Genomic DNA, 27,043 nt, shown 5'->3' with positions numbered 1-27,043 from the left:
TACAATGCCAGGGGGCACTCACAGAGGAACAACGAAGGACGTAAAGAGGTAGTGGGGCAGAGGATCCAGTGGTCAGCTATACAGCTTACGTGTCGGTGGTCCTTTACTTTATGCTCCACAAACTCAACTGCAGGGCTGCGTAGTACTGTAACTTTTCGCTATGCTGCGAAAAAAGTTTGGTGGGACGGAAATCACTGCGAAAACAAGTAAACAGACATCGAAGCAGCTGGCAAACGTTCCGTATGCCGTTGTCAATGGTTGCCGATGCCGCCCCAATATATGTAATGCGTCTATTACTGACGGCTCCTGTAGTCAATAAAACGTTTTCACGGACCTTTCAACCATGCACTTCCGAGACAGCTCTTTTTATACGAGCGAGCTCTCTGCTGCCGTGAAACTCTTACTTATTTTTTCTCCCAGAGCTCAACCTTCTCGTGACGTGGATCCAGGAGACGGTGGTCGAGATGGACCCGTATGAGTTGAACCTGGGCCTCCACCACGTGGACACAAGCAGCGCCGGACAAAAGCATGCCCTCAATCTGCAGCCTAGCGGATACTATACAGTCACCTTTCAGCAGGTATTTTGCTCGTTACCTTAATCGAAGCAGCTAAAGTGTCCGGACTCAATATCTAAAGTGAGTTCATGTGTTCGCATTTTATGATCACTTTACCTTTTTCGTTAGCTGTTAGCCCGCAAAACAGCGTAAACATTCATAATATTCAAGGCTAAAAGGCGCTTTGTCATGTTATTCCCCAGTAGCTTTTACAAGTCTTATCGAAAGCTATTAGAAAAAAATATTGCTGATAAAAACGAATAATTTGCATGAAACACAATATTATGTCATTTGCATTCCAATGTTTCGGTTCGAATTCGACAAACCCCCCGCATTAACGAGAAATAGGCATTCCACGTTATTGTACGACGAAAAGAATTAGCTATACATATTTGCCAATTTCGCTCGGGTGCTTGACGCCTTGAGTGCTGAAACTCGGGATTCAAAACATACGAGCCAGAATATCCGGCGCTTGCAGGCGGCCGCCCTGTTTTCGTTATGATGATGATGAGGGGACCGTGGTAACTGCGCGAGCGGCAGTGGGCCACAGCGCGTTTGCGGTTGTCAGTCGCCTACGACAACTGGTTCCAAAAGCGTTGAGGGGTCTTGGCGTCTGTGAATCCGGGTAGGTGTGTCTTTAGTGTGGTCACATTGGGGATCTGTGATAGGAGTTTGGACTGTTTGAATGTCGCGGCCGAATGCGCGTGACTGCTGTGCGGCGGCGACGGACGAAGAGGAAGAGAAGAGCCGGTGTCTGGGCGGAGACGGCAGCCGTGCGATCTGCCTGAGCTGCCTGGGCTGGCCTTCCGAACGAGCCGAGCAGTCATCTACCCAAGGCCGGTGTTCCTCGGTGTGCTGGCAGAACAGGCCGGGCTGTCCTTGGTCGTCAACCGGCCTGCTCCACTGCTGGGCGAGCATCCGACACCGGCATGTTCCGGTGCAGCTAAGCCTTCCGAACGGTCTACCCTGTGGCGGGCCGACGTCCCGACCCTGCTGTCGCGCGAGTGGCTCGTCGTGTGCCGGGCACCCGCCCCGGCCTCCAGCACCTGCGCCACTCGCCGCTCGAGATTCATCTCTGCGCCTCTTCGTGCCGTGAGTGTGTGATACCGACGCGCTATCGGACGCCTTCCTACATTGACGCTGAGCGTGACGATACTTACGCGACAGACATTTATGAAAGGAACTGTGTGTGTGTTATCGTGTACGTTATCCTAGTCCCGTCCCCGTGTCATTAAAGCCTCTCTGTGTTCATTGTGCCATCCCTGTGTGCTTGAGGCCTGGGCCCACATCCTCCTATCACAGGATCACAGAAATTATTGGGATCACAGGTAAATTATTGAGCGCATCCTGCAGCCACCGTCTGCTGCAACGGAGCTGCAGCGTCGTTTGCTTCATGCAGTTGCAATGTCGTACATTTGGCCAAGCTTTTTTTCTACGATATCTCCGTAACTATACACGTATTTGGGGTGCTTGAGGCAATGGTACTAAATATATAATATGCTATACTTTCTATTTTTTTTAAATATGAGTATCATATTTGTGCCACGTGCTACCGCCGTACATAGTGCTGCATTTTCACCCTGCTTTTTCATCTGGATCGTCATGCGCTCTTAGCATATCACGATATGAGCAAAATATATTCGATATTTTGTACACAGTCACTGGGAAAGCTCTAACTCATACTTGCTTATTCACACGAAAGAAGTATGGGCAGCATTTGAAACCTTCAACGGACACACTCGGCAACATAACCAATTAGTGGGCCAGCGCAGTCTGTACGAGATAGAAGCATCGCATTTTATATCGCTTGTGCAGCCACTTACGGGTCCTTTATGTTTTTGTTCATCACCTTCAATAGAGAGCACACAATTATTTGCGTAACCATGTGTTACATCGCTGAAGGGGGTACCAGATCTATTAGGAACGACTGAACATACTTCTTGTGTAGCTGGGTGTGAGCATCGCATAATTATAGGAGTTCAAGCACCCATCCATCGCGCAAAATAAAAACATCAAGTGAAGTATTTATTTATTTATTTATTTTAATACCTTCAAGGCCCGAACGGAACGCTACGGAAGGGAGTGGAAAAAAAAGGTTTAGTCATGAAACATCAAAAAGAAAACATGAAAAACAGCAATAAAAAGCACAAGTTTACGCGAAACGCAAGAACTCAACAGGTAACCAGGAAGATTATTCAAATACATAGTTTTGCGCGGCGGTTTTAACCAAACAAGTGTCAGATATCTCGGTATCAAAGGTGGCCAGGTGATTCCAATCGCTGGCCGTCATCGGTATAAATGAGTAGAAATACGCATTCGTCCGGCGGTATGGAATGCGTACTTTATGGCGATGATCCGGGCGAGGTGATATGAATGATGGCTCAGAAAGAACATAACTTTGTAGTTTGTTATTGTGTTAATAAATCTTGTGAAAAAGTAGCAACGGGGACTGTCTTCTACGAAGGGAAAGGCTAGGAAGATACAAGGTACATATCATTGCAGCGACGCTAGCAGTGCGAGGGAAGTTAGACAATATGAAACGGGCGCTGCAATCCTGTACTGATTCAAATTGATTACTATGGGTATCGAGACCCGGGTCCCATACCGAGCTTGCGTATTCTAATTTAGATCGCACTAGGGTGTTGTAAAGTAGTAGGCTTTAATGAAGATGGACCCACAGAACACTTGAAGCGGGCTCAGCTCTGTTTCTGTGCACGCTAGTCTTATGCTGCTTCCTCTTCAAGCGGTCACAAGTACTCGAATGCGGCTCATTCATGTGCACATAAATTATATGGCATGACAACTGGTAAGTTCCATGCAGTCCTGTTTATTGGTTTCCTCCACGCCAACTGTCCCTAGCGTGGCGCTCGAGAAAAATTATTTCTCTGAAATAATTACGAAAAAATTACAGGTATATAACCATTACTTGAACAGTATTTCCCCGTAATATCTTGAACAGAAAAAAAAATTCTCTTCATGTGAGCGCCATTTGAATTTCACGAAATGATGGAAAACCAAGTGCAAAAAACGAATTCGGCAAACATTGAATATTTTGCGCATTATTTCAAAATTTGGGGTTTTGCGTTGTCTGAACATTGTTCTTTCATTATAAAACAGTTTCACAAAATAACTTCATATTTTTTACTTCTTAGCACCGAGGTGAAAATGCACAAATTCAAGCGTTCTTGCGAAATTTTCACCAAAAATATCAGGGGAGGAAACCTGGAATTACTTTTATAGAACTGACACTAAATATTACTTCTAAATTTTTAATTTTGCTTATTTGCGATAAAAACCTGAATTTGGCAAAAATGCTATTCTGGCCTATGTTTTTAGACGTTAGTAACACACTAAGGTGCTCCATAAAAAAATAAGCAAAAGAGCGGATATCATTGAGAAGAATAACAACTTTAGCCACGCAAGTTTTAATCAAAGTGATTTGCGTTTTCATCGAGAAAAAACTTTTTCAATTTGAGTCCCACCATTGCATTACTTTGTTTCGCGCTTCCACTTCACCTGATAGTATGTTGGCGGGAAATACAAACCAGGGTGGTGCACATGGTGGTCAGTGTGGTGAGGAATAAAAGCCAATATCACCAGAAGTTCGTAAGAATTTAAATCTTGAAGGTACGCTTACTTAAGCTAGACCGACATTGCGTACTTCCATGCTACCGGAAGTATAGACCCTTTCACTGTTTACAAACATAGGCCCTAGACGGCTTCCGGTTTTGTTCATTGATGTAGCCCGCTAAATTTAGCCAGTAGGAGAGGCATTGGCTGCCATATCGAGTATCAGGAGTGCGTTAAAATATAAGCCCGCAGATTTTCAACACTTGTCCTTTGTACATAAGGACAATTTTACAAGTGAACGTTGCCGTAAGTTACGCGAATATTTTTGCATTAATTTTGAGGCGTAATGCGGCTCTTTTTTTAACTCAAAACTTAAAAATAGTCTTTCTGCACAGTAAAACAACTTAAAACGCACTTTGTCTTCTGGCGCAGTAGACTGACAAGGCCCGTGATCGGAAGCTTTTTGGCACCGCATACACGCTGCTGTTATCGCGCGAGGGAAAACCGTCTGTACATATCCGGCCACCTGCGCGTGAAGCGTAGAGTGGGCCACAAACCACTTTCATGAGCGTGAACTGGAAGCACCACTAGAACGAAACACGTTCAGTTACCGTGAAACCAGTGAAAAAAGATTGATTATTTGGTGAATATATTTGATAGCGAGCTTTTATTGAGCATATTTTACTGCTTCTGTGATGTATATACTATTCTTCCTGCTACTTCGGGCCAGATAGACAGTAGTCTGCAAGGTTTGTATTGGGTCATGAACCACAGGACCTTTGTTACGCCATGCCTCAGGAAACCATTTCCACAGAATCCCTTTATAAAAGAAGTCTGAGAAAATGAAAGTGATTTGTGGCTCGCTATATCACTTAATGCGTAGGCGGCCGCGTATGTTTACTTCCACTAGCATGGAAGTTCGCAATGTCGAACTACCTTAAGTAAACGTACCTTCGAAATGCGAATTCTTACGAACTTCTGGTGATATCGGCTTTTCTTTCTCACCACCATGTGCCCCACACTGGCTTGTATTTGCCGCCAACATGCTATCAGGTGAAGTGGAAGCAGGAAGCAAAGTAATGCAATGCTGGGACTCAAGTTGAAAAATTTTATCTCAATAAAACCGCAAAATTAATTTGATTAAAACTCTGGTGGCAAAAGCTGTTACTCTTCTCAAAGCCGAAAGGAAAGTTGTCTGTGCGCAAGAAAACGTAGACACGCTATCCTACGCCCTAATGTAAGGCGCATCATGTTTTGCAACGAAGCTGTTTATAGCTACCCTCCAGCGGCGGTCGATGTCAGTCGGTCTACACCTCGGGTCGACACGAAAAAATGTTCGTCTCCAATTTCTCACGAATGCTCTGTAGCTCTCAATCTAATCTAGATATGTTAGAAAAAGTCATACTGAAATTGTGAAAGAGTGAACTTGTAAATCTTATGAAATTCCCGGCTGCTGTCAATACATTGCCGTCTACGGAGGGAGTACGCTTACAGAAAACGGCTGTAACTCTTGCTTTCTTTTTAAAAACTATCCGAAAACAAACTAAATGACAATTAGCCGCTAAGGCTACTCTAGTATTACGCTGACTTCCATCTACTTTTCCTAATTACATAGTTCACAGTGAAGTTGTAAATACCGTAGAATTCCCGTCTGCCATGCGGTGGAACTTGCACACGTCACTACTGATAAATCACTCCCCAGTCAAAAAAAGGTATTCGTTGTCTGTATAATAATAATAATAATAATAATAATAATAATAATAATAATAATAATAATAATAATAATATTGTTCAGGTGTTTATCAGACTAGGAGCAGCGCAGCGGTGACAGTCCAGGCAGGGCACGGACTACGAGCGCGAGCGGCATTCTCGAGCAAAAGCGCCGGAGTGGACGAATCCTTCTCGACATTTACCTCCGGGAACGAAAAGGGAGCCACCCAGCGACCTAACGGCTTGTCAGTATGAGTGGGTCATAGTAGGCCTCGACGCGGTCGACGTTGACTGTCTTGTCCAAGACGGCGCATGTCCGAGGACGGTTCAACGGACTCGATCACGTAGTTTACCGGAGCTGTGCGTTCGACGGCGCAGTAGGGGCCTTCTTACTTGGGCAGTTGTTTTGATGAGAGCCCAGGTGCAGTGGAAAGGACCGAGAGCCTCACAAGCGCCACAGGCAGGAACGTGGGCGCAGAAATGGTGGCACTCTTCTGGCACCCTTAGTCACTTGGACGAAGACGAAGTGTCTGCGAGCCAGAACGCTATTTCTCTAGCTCAGCTGTATTTTCCTTATTTCTGCTTGCATCTTTGGAGAGCCGGAATGGTTCGTGGCGCATACAAGTTGACGTCCCCGTGCCTCTGCCGGGAATGGCGACTTCAGCGGCGGCTGCGTCTAGGAAGCGGACCGGCCTCCAGAGCGACGCCGACGGCAATGACACCAGCGTCTACTCGCTCAGCAGTGAGGGTTTCTCCGATGACGCCTTCGAGCTTGTGCGGAGCCACAAGGCGAAACGAAGACACACCACCAGGGCATCCATGTCTTCGAGCACACCAACGGTAGGACCAACTCAGAATACCGCAGTCAGTACGATTCTATTTGTACCAGAACTCGCTACCGACAACCTGAGGCGACTCAACAGACAGTCCGTATCAGTGCAACTTGAAGCAGTGGTGCCAAATCAGATAGCAGACGTTAGAGTCAACACGCAAAAAATGTGTTGGCTATCGACGTCACACATAAGACTGCGCTGAGAAATTTGACTAAAGTTACAGAACTAGGTGGCGTTAAGCTCCGCTCGTACATCCCCCAGAACAGTGCTTCAACTATTGGTGTCATCTACGACGTGGACGCCTCTATCTCCAGCGCCGACTTGCCGATTCTAGTGAAGCCTGCCGTTGATGGCGTCGCCATAACACATGTGTATCGCCTCGGCACATCCCGCTCTGTGAAAATTATATTCAAAGGCGAGACTCTCCCTTCGCACGTCAAGGTGGGCCACTTTAGACACCCTGTGCGACCATTCATTCCAAGGCCACCGCAATGCCGCAATTGTATGAGGCCGGGACACGTGAGCGCCGTGTGCGAGAACACGAGAGTTTGCTCACGCTGCAGCGAGCCCCACGCTGCAGACTCTTGTGCAGCCACGGTTCTCAAGTGCACCAATTGCCTTGGGTCCCATGATGCTTCCTCGAAGGACTGCCCCAAAATGAAGAAGGAAAAGGCGATCTTGAAACAGATGGCGAGAGACCATTTGTCTCGTCGGGAAGCTGTAGCGGCCGTTAGAAAGCGACGCTCCCGACGCTGCCGGACTTCAAAGAACGCTGATACCTCTATGAAGAGTGCGCCTCATCCGACAACACCTCCTCCTCTGCCCCCCAGGCCTGGGGCAATTCAATCTAAATCTGACAAGGCCATAGCGGAGAAGAATACAACTTGGTCCTCACTATTAAAGCAACAGCCCAAGCCAGAACAACAGCAGAAGTCACAACCGAAGCCACAGCTGATGCCGCAGCCGATGCTGCAGTCGGTGGTACAGCCGATGCCACAGCCGGAGGCGATACCGCAGCCGATGCCACAGCCGGAGCCGGAGCCATGTCAAGTGATGCAGCTGCGCACGGCTGTAGAGCGAACAGCGCGGGTTCCTGAAAAATTGCCCGAGGAAGACCGGCAAGTCGTTATTATGCTCCGGTCTCTGATGAATACCCTTCGAATGCTCTTAAATAACCTGCACGCACCGTCAGCGCGAAGTGCAATGCAAGTGCTGGATGCTCTCAATTCAGTACTTGCAACTCTTGAGCAAACATCATGGCTCACCCGCATCATTATATTCGCACTGAAGTCAGAACGGCTGGGGTTTAGCTTAAAGATATACTGCCACGCACAGCAACGTACTGCTGATGTCCACCGGATCCTTGGTCTTCACTGGTAACTTCAACGTGCATCACCAGCTATGAACCACCAAGATTGACGGCGGCCTAACGTGTCGACGGAGCACTTGCTTTGAATTGACTGATTTCCAAGCACTTTGCTGCGTGCACACTCAGTCTTCCCTCTATCCCGCTTTCCTCTTTCTGTTCCCCCTTCCCTCCCCCAATGTAGGGTAGCAAACCGGACGCTCGACAGGTTGACCTCCCTGCCTTTCCTCTCTTTGCTATCTGTCTGTCTGTCTCTCTCTCTCTCTCTCTCTCATGGTCACTTGAAGTAAAGGCCCGCGCGAGATCGCGACACTATTCGGCATGTCAGACTGTGGCAGAAATAGGCGCACACTCAGATGCATCCGGGTTGTACGGAAGGACTGTGTCGATTGTGTGCGACGGATGCCGGCCGTACAATAAGAAAAAGGGTCAAAAGCCAGTGGTGCTCTGAGTGGCGGTATTGTAGGCGTAGGTTGCGAAGGGCAGAATGGTATCCCAATTTGTGTAGTCGGAGGCTACGTACATTGCGAGCATGTCGCCAAGCCTACGGTTAAAGCGTTCTATGAGGCCATCGGTCTGCGGTTGGTAAGCAGTAGTTGTGCGGTGCACAACGTGACACTCTTTGAGGATGGCTTCGACGACTTCCGACAAGAAGACACGTCCGCGAACGCTGAACAACTGCCGTGGTGGACCATGACGCAGTATGAATTGGCGAAGCAGGAAGGAGGCAACATCGCGCCGTGTATCCACTGGGAGGGCGGCATTTTCGGCGTATCGCGTGAGGTGGTCAACAGCCGCGATGACCCAGCGGTCGCTAGCAGATGTCAGGGGAAGTGGCCCATACAAATCGATGCCGATGCGCCCGAACGGCCGGGTAGGGCAAGGTAACGGTTTCAGACCGGCTGGAGAGAGGCGCGGTGAAGGTTTCCGGCGCTGACAATCGGAGCACGAGCGAACGAGCTTCTGAGCGTAGCTGTACATACCGTGCCAGTAGTACCGAATGCACTGTCGTGCCAGTAGTCGAATGCACTGGTGATTTTTTAATACTCCCAAGTGTGCACACTGGGGGCCAGTGTGCAATGATGCGCATATTTCAGAACGTAGACTGCAGGGTGCTACTAGCAACCGCTGGCGGCCATCAACGGTGTAAGTGCGTAGGTGGAGTAGGTCGTCGCGAATGGTGAAATGGTGGGCTTGACGACGCAACGCGCGAGTGGTTGGCTGTGCCGATGGATCAGAGAGTAAGTCTATCTGCGAGGCGATCCAGTGGCCCTTGCACGGTTCGGAAGCGATGGTGCGAAGGTCGATGGAAGAAACGGCCAGCTGGGATACGGAGCAGCGGGCACTGTCGTCGAGCAAGGGAGAGCGCAAGAGGGCGTCGGCGTCAGAGTGCTGGTGGCCGCTACGGTAGAGCACGCGAACGTCTTAGTCCTGCAGGCGAAGTGGCCAACGAGCAAGGCGGCCTGACGGGTCCTTCAGTGACGACAACCGACAAAGGGCGTGGTGTTGCGTGACGACGTTAAATGGGCGGCCATACAAGTATGGCCGGAACTTAGCAAGAGCCCAGATAATCGCCAAACATTTGTTTTCCGTCGCGGTGTAGTTACTCTCAGCTTTCATAAGCGTGCGACTTGCATAAGCCGCAACGCATAGGCCAACACCGCTGGCATCAGTGTACACCTCTGCAGGGCTGGTAGTGACGCAAAATTGGAGGTGACCTCAGCAAATGGCTAAAGTCACACGACGCGCACTATATATCTTAGTGCTGAGTTTGCAATTAAATTTCTTTTTCAGACAAGAAAACTGCAACTGCGCTGACACACTTGGAACCACGACACATTATAAGTTCTACAGCTTCTGTGATTTATCGCTCGTGTTTACCTTTACGAGAGCTGTTTGATGCTGGAGTTTTAAAGAAAGTGAAGCCATCATAGTGATTCCAATGCGCTAACATTGTAGACTGGATGCATCGTGTAGTTTTAGAGCGATGTATACATGAGCAGGCGGAATTTTCAGTAAACGTCAGTAATTGCTTGCGCGCTCCAGTATTCATGTACCTCGCTCTGTCCTTTCACCCTTTCGCGGTAATAATTGCAAGCTGGCCCACGAATCAGCAATGTTGCCTTTCGCGGTAATAATTGCAAGCTGGCCCACGAATCAGCAATGTTGTATGCGTATGTGTACCGGGATCTATGTGAAGCGAAGCTTCGATAACCCCAGAGGAATGCTTAATACAGTGAAGTAAATCGGTCAACTTGAACTTACGTCGATGCGTGTTATCATATAATTTTTTTATCATGCAATGTTTATATTTGTGCACCACACCATTCACTAGCTATATGTATATGCTGCATTGGAAAGAGTAAGTAGTGTGTTTAAATACTTGCGTTACGACACTTTGAATTGCTAATGAGAGAAACTGTATTACTATATCGCCTCGGGGCAAGAAAAATATTTAATTCATTTGCTTCTTTACGTAATCTGCAACTACACGACCGTTTTGATTTAGCATAGGACCGTACAAAGCATGTGGAATGCGTCTGACTTATTCACTTGCTAGTGGTTGTGAACAGATTGGCTGACGACGTACTGACAATAAGTAGTTGTAAAAAGGCTAGAAAGCTCTTAAAGGCACGCCTATGCAATTGATTTTTTTTTCTCTTATTACTCTCTGAACTATCTTACACTTATGCTTCTCTGTTTGATGTGTATCTATTTAAATGTGCCTAACCGCCGCTTCAAGCCCTTGCATGGATTTGGCAGGCCCGGCACGCTGGCAGGCCCGGCACGCACGCACGCACGCACGTACACGCACGCACACACACACACACACACGCACACACACACACACACACACACACACGCGCACACACACACACACACACGCACACACACACACACACACACACACACACACACACACACACACACACACACACACACACACACACACACACACACACACACACACACACACACACACACACACACACACACACACACACACACACACACACACACACACACACACACACACACACACACACACACACACACACACACACACACACACACACACACACACACACACACACCATTTCGCGTGCGGTGCTCTACACCGCACGCGAAATGCGAAGGTTGTGGGTTCGGTTCCCACCTGCGGCAAGTTGTTTTTTAATCCGCTTTCTTTTCCATTCATTTATCGTTTCATTATTTTCATTTATCAAGCACAAGTAATTTTTCCAATGTTGTTCTTTGTGTCAGTGTTTGTTGGCTTCTTATGATATGACTAATAAAAATCGGGCCCCTCGGTTAACCCCCTTTCTTCTCGTTTATATATATACCGTATTTTTGCGATTCTAAGCACCCCCCGATTCTAAGCACCCCCCCTCTATTTTCTCGAAAAAATTGGGAAAAAGTTTGCATGCGGATCTAAGCACCCCCCTATTTGTTAGAAAGCGCGCGTAGCCAAGGCCGCCAAGCACGCTTACTCTGTCATCGAGCCGGAGCCGTCGGAGTCCCGAGGTGGCACGGCGTCCGCGGCGCGAGTACGCCGTACAGCCGGACTCTACGGATGTATGGCGAAAGCTACAGAAAGCGCTCCCATCAACCATCGCAAAGTGGATTTCGGATGCTTGGAAGCGGGTCCAAGTGGACGTTGTGGTCAAATCATTTAAGAACTGCTCAATCACAAACCACTTCGATGGAACGGAAGACGACCTGCTGTGGGATACCGAGAGCGGTGGTTCAAGCGGTGCGACGAACTCGAGTGGCAGTGATAGTAACTGAGCATCCGACACAAGCGGTGGGTTCACTGTGTGCACCGATTTTTCTTTTGAATGTTTGCAAAATAAAATATTATTTCGCGCACCCGTCTCGGTATGATGTCGCAGCGAGAAGAGGGAGGGGGGGGGGGTCATTCTAGATTTTTCGAATCTAAGCACCCCCCCTCACTTTGGGCATCGCGATCGTGAAAAAAAGGGGGTGCTTAGAATCGAGTAAATACGGTATATATATATCAAGGAAGTAGTTGTTCGGATGTGGTGTTTAATAAATCGAAAGAAGTGCAGGCACCACGAAGAAATTCACAGATACGCATTTATTTATTTATTTATTTCAAATAGCCTCAAGCGCCAAGGCGTCATAGAGGGGAGTAGGGTAGGTGCGAAAAACAATAACAACAATTACTAAAAGTTTATATACTGCAAGCGACATGTGGAGTCGACGTAATCACTAAGAAATCAAATAAGAAGAATACGAGGACATTCAAGTTAAGTAAACCTAATCTAGAAATTTAATTTCGACGTTTCAGTGGAGATTCAGCCTTCATCAAAAGGGCGATTGCAAACACTCAGAGCTGAAATTACATAATTACTCCGCAAGGCTGAAACATTAACAAAATAAAATGAAACAATGAAACGAAAGAAAAATAAAGAAAATGTACGGCGTCTTAAATACCAACACTCTTACATTTACTCAAGTAAAGGAGGGGCGTCAGTAACATAACACGGAAAGTGGCATGTAGGGGAGAGAGATATGGGGTGACATGTTCGCGTAGAGTATACGAGGGGTTGCAGCTGCCAGCAGAGCATGTCGCTTGTTCTTCGTTCGAAGTTAGTGCAAGTTTTGCGAGACCATGAAGACAATTAATGCACCCCCATTTGGTTATATGACACCCATACTGTGACCTTCACTAACTTCTGAGTTCCACGAAGGGCATTCCATTACATTCCTTGTTCAGCTGGTATCTTTTGCCTTTGTGGGCGAACTGTATTTTTATACAATGTCTAACAACACCTGCATACGGGCTAGATGGTTCATTGCAGATCGACCGAAAAAAAAAAAATATGGGGCTTAACGTGCCAAAAACACTTTCTGATTATGAGGCATACGAGGCATTATGAGACGGAAAATAAGTGGACAAGAAGACATACATGCACAGCCGAGAAAGCCGTCTTCGTCAACATTCGTTGCAGTTTTTAGATATTAATATTACTTTGGAGGAGGATTATGTGTGTTGGGAGGATGCTCCGCGAGCACAGAAGAAACTTTTACCCTACCTGTTGGCACATTCGAAAACAGTCAAGAGAGCCATCGCATACCAATGCCTGGGGTCCGCCCTCACAAAGTCGTGCCTACACGCAGTGTAGTACAGTTTTAATAAGCAAATAATCCGGCTAGTCCTATACTGCATCAAGACGGCAAGTTGGGCCAGTTAGTTGAGATTCGTAGTAAGGTTCGCTACAGTGCGACACAAGACACGGACAAAAGAAGGTATAAAACGACGACACGGCGCTAACTCTCAACTGATATTTTATTATATATATGTCTAACATAGGCATAGATGACAGACAGTTCATGACCATGACATGCACGAGACACAGAGATACATCGAGGCAACTGTGACCAACTGACGCATAATCAAAATTGACCTAGGTAAGGCAGTTCCTTATCATGAAGAGAGTAGACGGTTCGCTGATACATGCCTTGTCCCTAATCTTTATATCGTAAGCCTCAGCGCTTTTGCTTGTCAATCGGCTCGCATGTTTAAATACGATATTAGCTTTTTTTTTTAAGTAGGGATGACAACCGCACGACTTGCAATGTTCCGGGAGATAAAGTGGCGCAAACCCTTTAAGATATAGCTCATGCTCCCTAAGGCTAACATTTACACAGCGCTTCGTTTGTCCCACGTACTCTATACCACACGATAATAGAATGGCATACATAACCTGCTTAGCACAAGTGATGTCCTCTTCACATGTTTCACAGTGCACTTTCCCTTTACTTGCTTATTATGCAGCTAATTATCGGCTAACGGGCTTTTGCGACCTATCTTATGTTTCGAAGAAGAAAGAACATCAATGCTGTACCTTGAACCAACGTTTTTTAAGTCCATGCGCCAACTTTGTGTACATCTTTGTGTGCACTTTGCGTACATGCGGTACTACTGCGTTTTTCATTTTTTCTTCTAATTTAGTTTACATACCTTGGTCATTTATGCTTTTGGCGCTGCGAATCATATTTTCACTCACAGATGAAATAATCACTTCGGAGTAACCAGCGTCCAGTAAACGATTTACATGATTAGAAAAGGCAGCCTTCGACATATGAAAACGCGACTTTTTTAATGCAGCCTTTAGGATAGTCTTCGGTATAGCCCGCTTCACTACTTTAGAATGATCGGATTGATAATTAAAAATAGGCTTACCCGACCTGGGATCGTAATTCCAGCACACATGAGTTTTACCGAAGGTTAATCTCAGGCCTAGAAACTGCAGTTCATGATCCTTAGGAACATCGAAAGTAATATCAAGGCACATAGCGCGCTGCTTGAATAACGTTAAGAGAGATGCAAATGAGAGAAAGGCAGGGAGGTTAACCAGAGTTAAAACCTCCGGTTTGCTACCCTGCACTAGGGGAATGGAAGGGGAGGTAAAGACGGACAGAAGAGCGTGACAAAAATAATATCGTGAGAAAAAAAATGAAAAAGGATGGAATGGGGTCATTATAGTCTTTCCAATAGGCCACTGTCGCGTAAAAAGGTCAACAAAGCCTTGACCGACTTTCGCTACGACGACAGTTCATGTCGGCATTCCAAAACTGACTGTTCAGAAAGTGGCCTGTCGTGAAGGCGTGCCAACGCGGTCGCTAGTGACAGCCGGTGCGCGCTGTATCGAGGACAGTGGCAAAATACGTGTTCGATAGTCTCCTCGCCGCCGCAGTGACTGCAAGCCGGATTGTCGTCCATACCGATTCGGAAGGCGAAAGATCTTGTGTAGGCGACACAAAGCCACAGTCGGCAAAGTACTGCTGTTTCGAGTCGAGAGAGTCCAGACGGGTGTCGAAGTCGTAGGGATGGGTCCAGTCGGTGTAGACGTGTATGCTTCAAGCTTGGTGTGTTCCATGAAGTTATGATGTCTTCATTTGCAAGCACACGAATTTTCATTGCAGCGTCTGTTCTTGAGAATGGAATGGAGTCTTGCAAGCCCTCCTCATGTGCAGATCGCGCTGCTGCGTCGGCATGCTCATTGCCCATTATGCCACAGTGGCTTGGAATCCACTGTAACGTGATGTCGTGTTTTTGCTCGACGAGGTAGTGAAGCAGCAGTCTGACTTCTAGAACTAGTTGTTCGTGGGGTCCTCAGCGTAAAGCAGAAACCAAACAATGAAGAGCAGCCTTGGAGTCACTGGACACGCTCCATTTCTTGGGTAGTTCTGAAGAAATTACACGAAGTGCGCAACGAATAGCAGCAAGCTCCGCAGCAGTCGATGTAGTCTGGTGAGATAGTCGAATCTTTATGGTGGAGGGTTTTGCAGGAAAGATCACTGATCCTGCAGACCCATTCACCGTGGTTGAAGCGTCAGTATATAGATGATGATGCTCGTGGTACATCTCGTACAGCAAGAGCAGTGAAAGCTTCTTGAGTGCTGGAGACGAGAGTTGGGCTTTTGTTCGTATTCCTGATACCATTAGTCGAATCTTTGCTTGAGCCAAGCACCGTGGTGGAAACGAAACTTTTGCTGGAGCTGTACAACCTGATGGAAGGTATGCACGATAGGGCAGGACTGTTTCACAAAAGGAAGCACCTGGTCGATCCTCTGGCAGTGAGGCTAGATGATGGGCAGGGGCTCGAGCAAGGTGTTTTACGTGTGTTCTGAGCGCTTCCATGACTATATGGGTCTTGGCTGGGAAATCGTGTTCAACGGCAATTGTTTCCACCTTTAACGAGCACCGCGGCAATCCAAGACACACTCTAAGTGCCTGGGCCTGGACGCTTTCGAGTGTACGGATATTACTTCTGCAGGTGTTGGTCAGCACAGGCAAGCTGTGTCGCCAATACCCAAAAAAGAGCGTCCTGTACAGTTGCATCATTACATGTCCTGACGTACCCCAGGCTTTTCCTCCAAGAAACTTAAACCGTCAGGCGCTTCTTTAGGTAGGCTACATGAGGACTCCAGCAGAGGTCACGATCAATGATTACGCGTAAGAATCGGTGCGTCCTGACATAAGGTACGCTTTGGCCGCCGATAGAGACATCGTATAATCTTATTGGCTTTCGGTCTTGTTCATTTAAGTACGCCGATGTTGACGTGCAGCTTTTTGAAGCCTGGCGCTTATTTGCCGCCGTGTCACACCAGATACCCAGACGCAGATGTCGTCGGCAAACATTGATATTTCAACTGCGTTCAGAAGTCGTTTCACGAGGCCAGTGAGTGCAAGGTAGAAAAGCGTGGGACTCAGGACATTGCCTTGTGGAACTCCATGGTGCGTATAATATTGCGAGGTTGGGCCAGCTTCAGTGTTAAGAAATAGAGTCCGCCTATGCAAATAACTGCGTCTCCAACGATATAATGGACCACCTAGGCTCGCCGATTCCTATGCTTCAAGTATGGCGTCATGAAGAACGTTGTCGTAGGCTTCCTTTATATCTAAGAACATTGCGACAGATACCTCTTACACGTCTTTTGGTGTTTAACATAGGTTACCAGATCGATAACGTTGTCGATAGAACATCGGTGGCGTCGAAAACCAGCCATGGCGTCCGGGTAGATTTCGTAATGTTCAAGGTACCACTCAAGTCTCTCGAGGATCATTCGCTCCATTACCTTTCCAACGCAACTTGCCAGCGAAATTGGTCGGTATGAAGTATTGTCTTAGGGAGACTTGCCAGGCTTAAGAAGCGGTACCAAGCGGCTGATCTTCGAATATTGAGGAAATTTGCCCACCTGCTAGGACTCGTTATAGATATCAAGGAGCGCACTTCGTGCCCATTCACCAAGGTGACATAGCATACGGTAAGATATGTCATCCGGACCAGGCGACGACAACCGATTACATAGGGCGAGCGCCGCGTCCAGCTCTTGCGTCGTGAAAGGCAGATCCATGCGTGAATCTCGGGAATCTGGAATACGGTTTCATCAACACCCTTGGGGTGAACGTCACTGGTAAAAATATAACGAAATTATCAACATAGAGAAAAACCTTATTGGAAAGCTTAGCATGGTGGCCCTCTAGTTGCCTATCAACATATCCTAGAAAAATGTCATTAATGGCAGGAGCTATGGACGAGCGAATGTATACCCGCGTTTTTTGTATATACAGACCCCCTCTCTATAAAACAAAGGTAGATCTGAAGTAAAAGGATAGAAGTTAAAGAAAGGCTTCTACTGAGATACTGCAACCATTGATGAAGCTTCTTCATCATTGTCACACACTATGCAGTTTCTAACATATTTCATAACCCGGGCTTATGGAAGGGAGATATAAGTTTTCCGCATCTACGCTGAAGGGGCACCAGGTGTTCAACGAAGTGTCTTCCAGGTACTTGCACACAGTGTCCTAATTCAATATCCGGAAAGGATCAACTATTGTTAAGCGCACAAGATGGCTCTGTAGAAAGCGCGACACACTTAACTGCCAGCTGTCCTTTTCCGAGACTATAGCCCGGAACGGCATGCCATCCTTGTGCGATTTCACACAAAAGAAAACCTGTAGTTGCAGAATTTTCCCTTTCATTATGCTGGCTGCTAAACAATACAAATTCATTCCGTTTAACAAACATAGTGCTTGCTGCTTGACTTTCGCTGCCTTAACCTTTGCACCTTCTACATTTTTCCGAATTGCATCCTCAGACTTTTGTGAATACATCAGAATTCACGACAGCGAAGTACCCGTCTTTGTCTGCTACTACCACATCTAAATTCTTTTCATGCAGAAAATAGATGTGAGTTAGCGCCTGTCCTGTGTCTTTCTCGGCTGTTGGTGTGTGTCTTCCTGTGCACTTATTTTCCGTGGATCGGTTATACATTGCGTGCGAGTGTATGAAAAATAAAATGAAAAATAGAACACTACGACAAACATGAAGTAATAAACATCATCATAACAGAAAGGCGAGAAGAATATCTAATAAATGGTGGACAATATGCATATAGCTTCGTAAACATGTCATATACTATAGACGGTCTCCCAGCTAATTTTAACCAGAGTTTAAAATATATAGGAATACCGCGTAGCTGGAAGAACCAACGTAATGTTGTTAGTCGTCGCTTGGAGATACCTCAATTATTTTTTTCATACCGCCTAATGAGATAATTAGTCTTAATTAAACAATAAACTTCGCAAGTATTATAATTAGATGAAAAGTGTCAATGAGAAACTTGTAGAGCGACGTAAAAAAACTACCTATACAGCTTTCTTTTGCTCGATAAGGTGGAAGCTTGGACGAGTTAGTGAATCAATATCGACATGTGTGCACAGCGCAAAAGACGAAGACTAAAGGAACAACACAACACGGGCGCTGACTTCAACTGATGTTTATATGCAAAATCGCCAGAACGCCAAGCTTCCACTTTACCAAGCTCTATTTCTAGTGCATCGGGCTCTTTTACATGTTTTCCTGCTAATCCGTGTTTTCTTGTGAACCTCATCGCCATTGCTGAATGTCGGGCGCGCACACTTGCCTATTGCATACGGCTCAAGATACTTCTTCCCGAGATTAAACACTTATTTGGAGGCCTCGCTCTTTTGGCTGGACACTGAATGAGAATCTGTAGATACTTCGGTCAGAGGTGAAACGCCGGGCACGGCTGCACCGGGGCATTCTATTCTTCCAACTTCACAGCGCTGAGACCCCTCCCAGGGCAACGAAGTGGCTTGAGCTTCGTGTCATCACCGGCCGAACAACTGTATTCATCTGGCCGCACGCACTCATCCAGCTTCGGGCCAACACCCATAGAAGTCTCCTACGCCAAGCAACCCACTCCACACAGCATGGGATGTTCCTATTCCGGAAGGAGTGCAACGGATGTCAGGCTTGGGTTCCAAATTTGCAGTGGAACCTCAGATGTCATCACCGGAACTGCTCACTCTTGTTCGGCAAGTAGCCCAGTGAGCCCCTGAGGCTCAGACTGAACGTTGTGTTCCTGAAGGCGTACATGTTTTGTCGCAGCCGTCCACGAAAGCTTGCCCGTCAACAGCATCGTGCCGTTCTTTAGACAGCATTCCCTTTCGTTGCTGACTGCTGACAAGGAAGGAGGTTTTGTTGTTTTACCAAAAGAGGTGTTTGGCTCAAAAGCCCACGAGGCTATTAATTCTGTGTTCAAATGCTGTGACGACATATCGCTTTAAAAGTTAGAACAGAAGCGAAAAAACTTTGCAACGCACTGAGTCTAAATCGGTTAGCCAATTGAAGTGACAAAAGCAAAAAGCCTATCTTGGCTTTGTTGTTCACTGTCAAAACCCACAAGGTTGACTGGCCGCTATGAGTCATTATCTCTGAGAAAGGAACTTGGGAGAGAGTGGTTGCATTGTTTTTACAGGAGAAACTTAACCGACTAACAACTGACGACCCTTTTTTGGTGAAAGACTAATGATATCATTGCGTATATTTCAAGTATTGACAAAGGCCTCCACGCCTGCTCCATCGACATCAAAGAGCTGTACTACTCTTTACCGCATGATCGTAGAGGACGGTATCGACAACTACGGCTTAGTTGCGTACCAGAATGCTTCGGCGCTTTCGGTATGCGGCTTCCTTGAGCTGCTTGGATTATGCTTAAGGTCTACGTTTGCCTCATGGAAGGAACACATATACATTAAAAAAAGCGGTGTGTGCATTGGTTCATGCTTAGCGCCAATTTTAAGCGTCATTTTTCTCGCTTAACATGACCGACTTGTTGCTAGCCGCTTTGATAACACAGTGGATGTAAAGGTTTTCCGTTTTGTGAATGACTTCTTGTTACTTGTTGCGTGTTAAGGTCAATGCTTTGAGCCTGCTGTTTCAGATGTACTTTGCCAATTCAACGAGTGTTTGTCGCTACTTGTCCTGACACATGAAGTGCCGGTAGATGACTCGTTAAGGTTTTCAGATTTGCGACGTAGTATCTCTAGAGATCACTTGTGCTGGATGTGCGAGCCTAGAGGGAACAAGTCACTTTTGTCTTATCTGTGGGCCCATTCTAAGCTGGGGAAACGGGGCATTGTAAATGTTTGCTTCACAAGTGCCTTAAACAACTCTTGCTTCCACTCTTTAACGCGCAGTCACTTTGCGCAGGCCTCCCGCCTGACATATACGCTGGATGCTGCATACCCCGATATGCTGGATACGCTGGATACCCCGAGCGTTTGTTAGTTTCAGTAGCAGAAAAGATATTAAAGAAAATCAAGCTGGGACACAGAGCACCAGCTGACAGCACTGCCAGAGACAATAAGCCAGTGGCGGTCCTCCCTTACTTGCACGAGATATAGCACAGCTTGAAAAAGTTAGGGAGTAAAGTAGATCTTGAAGGTGTTCTTTCTGCCCCGGAAAAATTATCAGTGCTCTGCAGGCGTGTGAATTCTCATGCCACACGACGAAATATTTGCAATACTAACCATAGGAAGCGGTTGGGAGCATGCGCCTTGGGTGGGGTTTACACGATTCCCTTGACTTGCGGAAAGAAATACTTTGGCTAAACAGGCAGATGTTTAAATGAGCGATTGGAAGAGCATTTTTACAACTTTTACACCGGCGAGCAAGGTCATCTTGGCATTCACTGCAGAGACTGCCCTTGTGACCCTGAATTTGAAAACTGCGTCGTAATCTCGAAACATCGGGAACAACTTACACGTGAAATCATAGAGGCTGACAAGATACAGCGACTGGGTGACCTCTGCATCAGCAGGCCGTCTATTGCCCTCACCAAAAACGAAATCAAGTATCTGGCTGTGATGCAATAGGCGTTCATGGAATACACGGGGAATGCGGGAGATGGAAATTCAATATGATGAGCAAACCGAGAACAAGGTGAAAGCAGGAGCAGGAGCTCCTGCTTTCACTTTGTTCTCGTTTTTCCCAATAGGGGTTCATGTGTGATATAAGGCAAAAGTTGTTTTTCATTACTTTTGCTCATGTACATAGTTCTGGCGATTTCGCAAATAAAGATCAGTTGAAGTCAGCGCCCATATTGTGTTCTTCATTCAGTCCTCGTCCTTTGCGCGCTGTGCACACGTGTCGATATTGCTTTTGCTAAATATGCGCTACATAAAAGTGTTTTTCCGAGCATGAAAGAAGCACGCGAATACACGCCAAGTGCTGAGTTCCCAGTCGCGCGGCAATGTTTCGTGCCTTTGCTGGCTTATTTGCCGCTCGGGAAAACAGTTTTATGTAGCACGTATTAGGCAACAGAAAGCAGTAGCTAGAGTTTTTCATGTCATTCTACGATTTTCTCATTGACACATCTCATGTAACCATAAAATTTGAGATGATGATTAATTAATTAAGGCTAGTTATCTAATGAGGCGGAATGAAAAAAAATAGTTTGAGTATCTCCAAGCGACGGCAAACAACATTACCTTCGTTCTGTCCAGCTACGTGGCATTCGCATATTTTTAAGCTTTGGTTAAAAGTAGCTGGGTCACCCTGTATACCATATTTAACCGTTAGTAAATGCATAAAACAGGCAGGAAAAATATTGATTGGTGCACCAAACATGTCTGTAATTTTTGAAGCGTGTGTTTCTTTAGTTAGGCGTACACGGTAGCCTACCTATGCGTTCAATAATTCCCCTAGAAAGCGTGCTGAACTTGTCTATTACGAATGACTCGCAAGCTTCTCTGTCGTAGTGCGTGGATAATTCTTATTTTATAATAGTTGCCTTAAATTTATCGAAACGGTGGTCTGGTGTGCTCGCATGTTTCTAAAGTTACAGATTTTGCATGTGTTTCGTGATTATTAAAGCCGAGCCTAAGGAAGGGGTTGTTTCCGCGTGTTCGATGTGTGGGTGGGGGGGGGGTAACTGCTGGCCATTCGAAGCGCCGCGCAGCTTTACGCGTGCCACACCTGGAATCCCGGGCTTGGATGAAAATGAAGACGGGGTGCGCTTGGCAACATTAACGGCACTCACCATGGGGCAGCGGTCTCCGGATCAATGCTGCAATAGACGTACGCCTCATTTTCTTGCAAATATTTCCTCTGGTATGTTCTTGTCCTTAGGCAACAAGCTCAAGCCTTAAATAGCCAAGGTACCGCCTTTTATGTTAGTTTACAGATTTTCCCCTCTATTTTCTTTCTTCTCATTCTTGCAGATCTCCATATCTTTCTACTTCCATTTTGTGCATTCAGTTCACTGTCTATGTATCTCGCACTTCCTTTCCGACTACTCTTAGTTATCTACACTTTCAACTACCCCGTACTTGGTTGCCAACTTTCTTGACTCTCTTCCTCCATTCTGTGTCCATGCTTTTGAAATACATAATCTTTGTGCGCTGTAGCCGCCCATTTCTTTTCATTTATGTTCTGGTGCGTTTCCTCGTAATTGATTTGGCACTGCCCTTCACCGGCTTTAAAACAGGCCCAACCTCACTTGTGCTTTTAGCTTAGGCTCCAAGGCCAACCGGCCTACCGAACTGTTGTCACTATCTAGTCCCGACCCTACATGTGATTTTAAACTCAGAATGGTATTTGCGAAGGTTAGCGCTAGTGCAACCACTGCTTTCCACATTCCACGCGCCACTTCATATTTACTGTGGCCCCAAAGTGCTCGATATTTCATTATTACTGCACTCGTTGCCGCGAAGGAAGCGCCCCTCGTTAGAGTGAACGTTTTTTGCCTCGTAATACGCATACAATACAGCGCAAACGCATGTGTAATGCAATAAGTGCAATTTTAAACGATAAGTACTGGGCACTTGATAACCGCTGAATTAGGTAGAGCACAGTAATTGAATTTATCCCAATTACAAAGGCTTCACATGTTCACGCCATTTTTTTTTTATTTACTGTGCCGATATAAAGTTGTAATTGCAGCTGAAACTACGAACAGGATGCTCGATTTTGCCCCTATGAGTAACGTGTTTTTTTGTTTCTACTAATATGTCAACGACACGTCGTAGGCGGTTGTCGGTTCCTTGAACCGAGATTTCGTTTGCGCCTTGGGCGCTTTGGCGAAGCAGTGTCCGCATTACGTTCTGCCAGGCGCTGGGCGGATGGTGGCACCGCCACACCAGCGTACTAGGTTGATAGGAACTGAAATTGGAGCGTGTGAACCGGACCCTTCTATGGTTGGCACCGGCCACCAGCGGAGCGGCCGTCACTCTCTAGCGCTTTCTCAGTTGCCGTAGTACTCGGACCCCTAACCCGCGGTGAGTCGAACCGAGTTCAGGCCAAAAGGACGAGCGTTTCACTGAAGGTGTTTAAGTTACATGACCAATGGGCAGAAAGAAAAGCACAGCGGCGGAGTGTTCCTTCAGGCTGTGGCTACAACCAAAATTGGGGTCTCACACAAGAAGCGCATTTGGCACACCCAGAGTCACTCCGCGCTCTCGACTTGTTCACAAAAGCCTCCACGGCCTCCACGGCCTCCACGCCTGTGGCCAGTCGCGCAGATCGGATGCGCTTCGGGGAATCCGTGCGTCTTCCGAGCAGTGGACGGATCGAGCCTCGGCTGCGACGTCCCAGCAGCGAGCGAAAACCAGGAGAGGGCGCGCCCTCTCCACGCCACCTTCCCGCGAGCTCACGCGTAATTATCACTTGATAACCATTCGCGGCCGCTCATATATGTATGTGCGTGTATAGAACTTAACCAGCAATGGCGCTTGCTATGGTGTCATTGCAAATACCCTTTAGTCATCATCATCATCATCATCACCAGCCTGGTTATGCCCACTGCAGGGCAAAGGCCTCTCCCATACTTCTTCAACTACCCCGATCATGTACTAATTGTGGCCATGTTGTCCCTGCAAACTTCTTAATCTCATCCGCCCCCCTAACTTTCTGCCGCCCTCTGCTACGCTTTCCTTCCCTTGGAATCCATTCCGTAACTCTTAATGACCATCGGTTATCTTTAGTAGCTAAAGGTTACCCTTTAGTAGCTTCCATAGTTTCCAAACACAACGTGACAAGCCCAACAAAGTGTAACCCCTATGCTTTATATGCTTTACACAATAGAGGCAGGCATAGGCGACAACTACGGGGGTTAGAGGGGGGGAGGCGTCTCCGGCGCCCGAGCCCACTCCGGAGTCTTCCGGGAGGAGGGGCGTCTGCACCCCTAGACGGGCGATGCCGAAGCCCCCTCCCTCCCCCTACCCCCCCACCCACACACACCTAAAGTGCCATTACCAAACCTCTGTCACCACACATCATTTGAGGATTCTTTTGACTTTCCTCGATCTTTTCAGTTGCAATTTTACTGTATGGTGCTAATAGTTTACTGCATGATTGTTGGCGCGGACGTACAGGGCATTTATATCACAATTTGACTTTATTTTGCTAATCTTGACAATAGGAGGACACGCGAAATAGAAGCACCAACGGCGGCTGCTTCATTCGTATTTTCTCACTTAGAAACTGTTTGAAATTCCCACTGTAAACGCCATGTACACACACGATATATTTAAATATACACAACGAACAAAGTTTATTATATTTTTGAAATAGATGGAGATAGCACATAAAAAGATATTTTTAAAGTTATGGAGAGCCTATGCCTAGAGAATGGTTATGATGATGATGATGATGATGATGTTCTCCCTGACCGACACCGCGCTGGTGCAGTACGAGAACCACGAGAACGCACTTACGACGTGGGACCACTTTGTTGACGAGTTAAAGGCGTGTTTTGGGGACTCAGTCGCCAAAAAGAAGCGTGTGGAGCAGAAACTGTCGCAAAGGGCACAGCAACCAGGTGAGACATGCACCACATATATCGAAGTGTTAAAGCTGTGCAAGGTGGTCAGTGCTCGCATGGCGGAAGAAGATAAAGTTGGACATTTGCTCAAAGGAGTGACTGAGGATGTGTACAATTTTCTAATTCGAAAGGAAAGCCTCAGTTCTGTGTCCGACGTCATTCAGCATTGCAGAACTTTTGAATCGCTCAAGATGCGTCGGATTGCGCCAAAGTTTGGTCGGTTGGCAAACGTTACGACAGTTGCCAGTGTGGACACGAGCCCTTGCCTCGACCTTCCTTCGACCATCCGACAAATTGTCCGCGAGGAGCTTTCCCGCCGCGAAGAGATGTTACATTCAACTGCTGACCACTTGGCGTGTACATGTGGCGTGTACACGTCACGTGAGCCTATGACGGCGCCTCATTCGGCCCCTTGGCAACCGATGCTTAGCGAAGCGGCCGTAGAGTACAGCGCAGCCCCACAGTCGAGGATGACAACGCGCCCTCAGACTCCGCGCTATGACCAACGTGCTCAGCGCACGCCTTCTCGACGCCCGATGTACAGTCGTGACACACGCCTCGAACCAACCCACTACACGAGGGAAAATGATAATATCCGGTTCATCGACGTACAACCATGGTTTCGACCTCTCCCAGTCTGTTACTCCTGTGGTGTGCCGGGCCATATATCGCGGTTTTGCAACCAGCGTATGAGCACGTGGTGTGGCCAGCCCTCAGAGTTTTCTCGGCCCTCTGAACGGAGGCATGCCACACGGTGCCCCATGCCCAGCACACGTATCATCTGGCGACGAGTATTGGCCGAGCAGCTCCGGGAATCGCTCCCCGGCATCTGACAGGAGTTTGACACCCCCACCAGAACGTCGTGCTCCCCGTTCTTCCTCACTGCTGCGTCGCACCGCGTCCCCTTCGTCACCGCAAAACTAGCTAGCGCGGCCGATGGAGGTGGGGTCGCTGGACACGTGCTACTGAGTGAAATACCTCCTGTGTTGATGCTTAAAAAGAAAGTTCGCGTTCTTGTAGATAATGTGCCTGTGATGGCTCTGGTGGACACAGGCGCAACAATTTCGGTCCTGAGTGCCTCTTTTACTCACGTGTTAGGGTGAAAGGTTTCGTTTAAATAGGACAAAGATTCAAAGTTCTGTGGAGTGAGTGGCGAGGCGTTGATACCTATTGGGGTGTGTAGTGCAGACGTGTTCTTGGGAGGCTATGTTATTACGACAGAGTTTGTAATTATTCCTCGGTCGACCCATGAAGTTATTCTTGGCATGGACTTCTTGCGGGAGTGTGGTGATACTGTCGGCTGATACACAGGGAAGGTATTCATAAGTGGTAGGATTCCGTCAGGACTCCTGGAGAACCCTGTAGATCGCGAAACTACACTGTGTGTTTGTGGTGATACGGTCGTACCTGCATCATCTACCGTTCGTGTTCCCGTTGTCTGTTGCGGCGCCAATTCGGACAGCTTCGATGCTACCGTAGAACCGATGAGCATTCACTGTATGAAGAAGAATGTGCTGGTGCCACATTGTGTGGTGTCGATCAAAGGCGGACATCTGGCTTATGGACCGTAACCTTTTCTAAAGAGCCCGTTATACTACCAGACGGCCTGAAATTAGCCTGAAATGAAGGACGCCAGAGAACACGCGTCCTTATCAGTGGCTGAACTGAAAGATGTGCAGGAAGAACCTGATGGCCACAGTTCGGAAACGGCCCTTTTCTAAATGGTAAATAAATCGCTCAGCATGAGTGAACGCCGAACTTTAGTGGGTGTGCTTTCGAAGCACGTTACGGTATTCGAATTCGCGCAGAAGGACAAAATGCCTGCAATCCCCGCGTCTTGAACACGCCATACCATCAACACGGGTTCGGCAAATCCGATTAGACAAAAGCCATATTGCGTTTCACTATCAGTGCACCAGATTATCAATGAACAAGTGCACGAAATGATGAAAAAGGTAGTCGTAGAAGAGTTAGCGAGTCCGTCGGCAGCTGCAGTGATCCTTGTTAAAAAAAAGATGGATCTTGGAGATTTTGCGCCGACTATCGCCATTTGAATGCTGTAACAAAAAAGGACGTGTACCCACTCCCACGTATTGATGACGCAATAGACTGCCTTCATTCCGCCTCTTACTTTTCCTCAGTAGCTTTATGATCCGGCTATTGGCAAATTCCGATGCATCCTGACGATAAGGAGAAGACTGCCTTTGTGACCCCTGATGGGCTCTTCGAATTTAATTTGATGCCATTCGGACTTTGTAACGCTCCGGCAACCTTCGAGAGATTAATGGACTCTATTCTGCACGGCTTGAAGTGGAACATCTACATGTGCTACCTTGACGACG

General features: G+C 47.1%; 1 protein-coding gene across 1 annotated transcript in view; it reads left to right on the top strand.

The window, feature by feature from the left end:
- The first annotated feature begins 425 nt into the window (after nt 1–425).
- The window catches only part of LOC126524711 (uncharacterized), a 313,342-nt gene continuing 286,724 nt past the window's right edge, over nt 426–27,043 (top strand). Inside the window, exon 1 of the mRNA XM_050172996.3 lies at nt 426–578. Within this exon, the coding sequence (XP_050028953.2) occupies nt 465–578 (114 nt within the window). The 5' untranslated portion in view covers nt 426–464. The remainder of the gene's footprint in view (nt 579–27,043) is intronic.

This window comes from Dermacentor andersoni, chromosome 3, assembly GCF_023375885.2.
Source record: "Dermacentor andersoni chromosome 3, qqDerAnde1_hic_scaffold, whole genome shotgun sequence".
Lineage (NCBI taxonomy): Eukaryota > Metazoa > Arthropoda > Arachnida > Ixodida > Ixodidae > Dermacentor > Dermacentor andersoni.
Note: the sequence above shows the minus strand (reverse complement) of the source record. Positions and strands in the feature narration are given on the sequence as shown.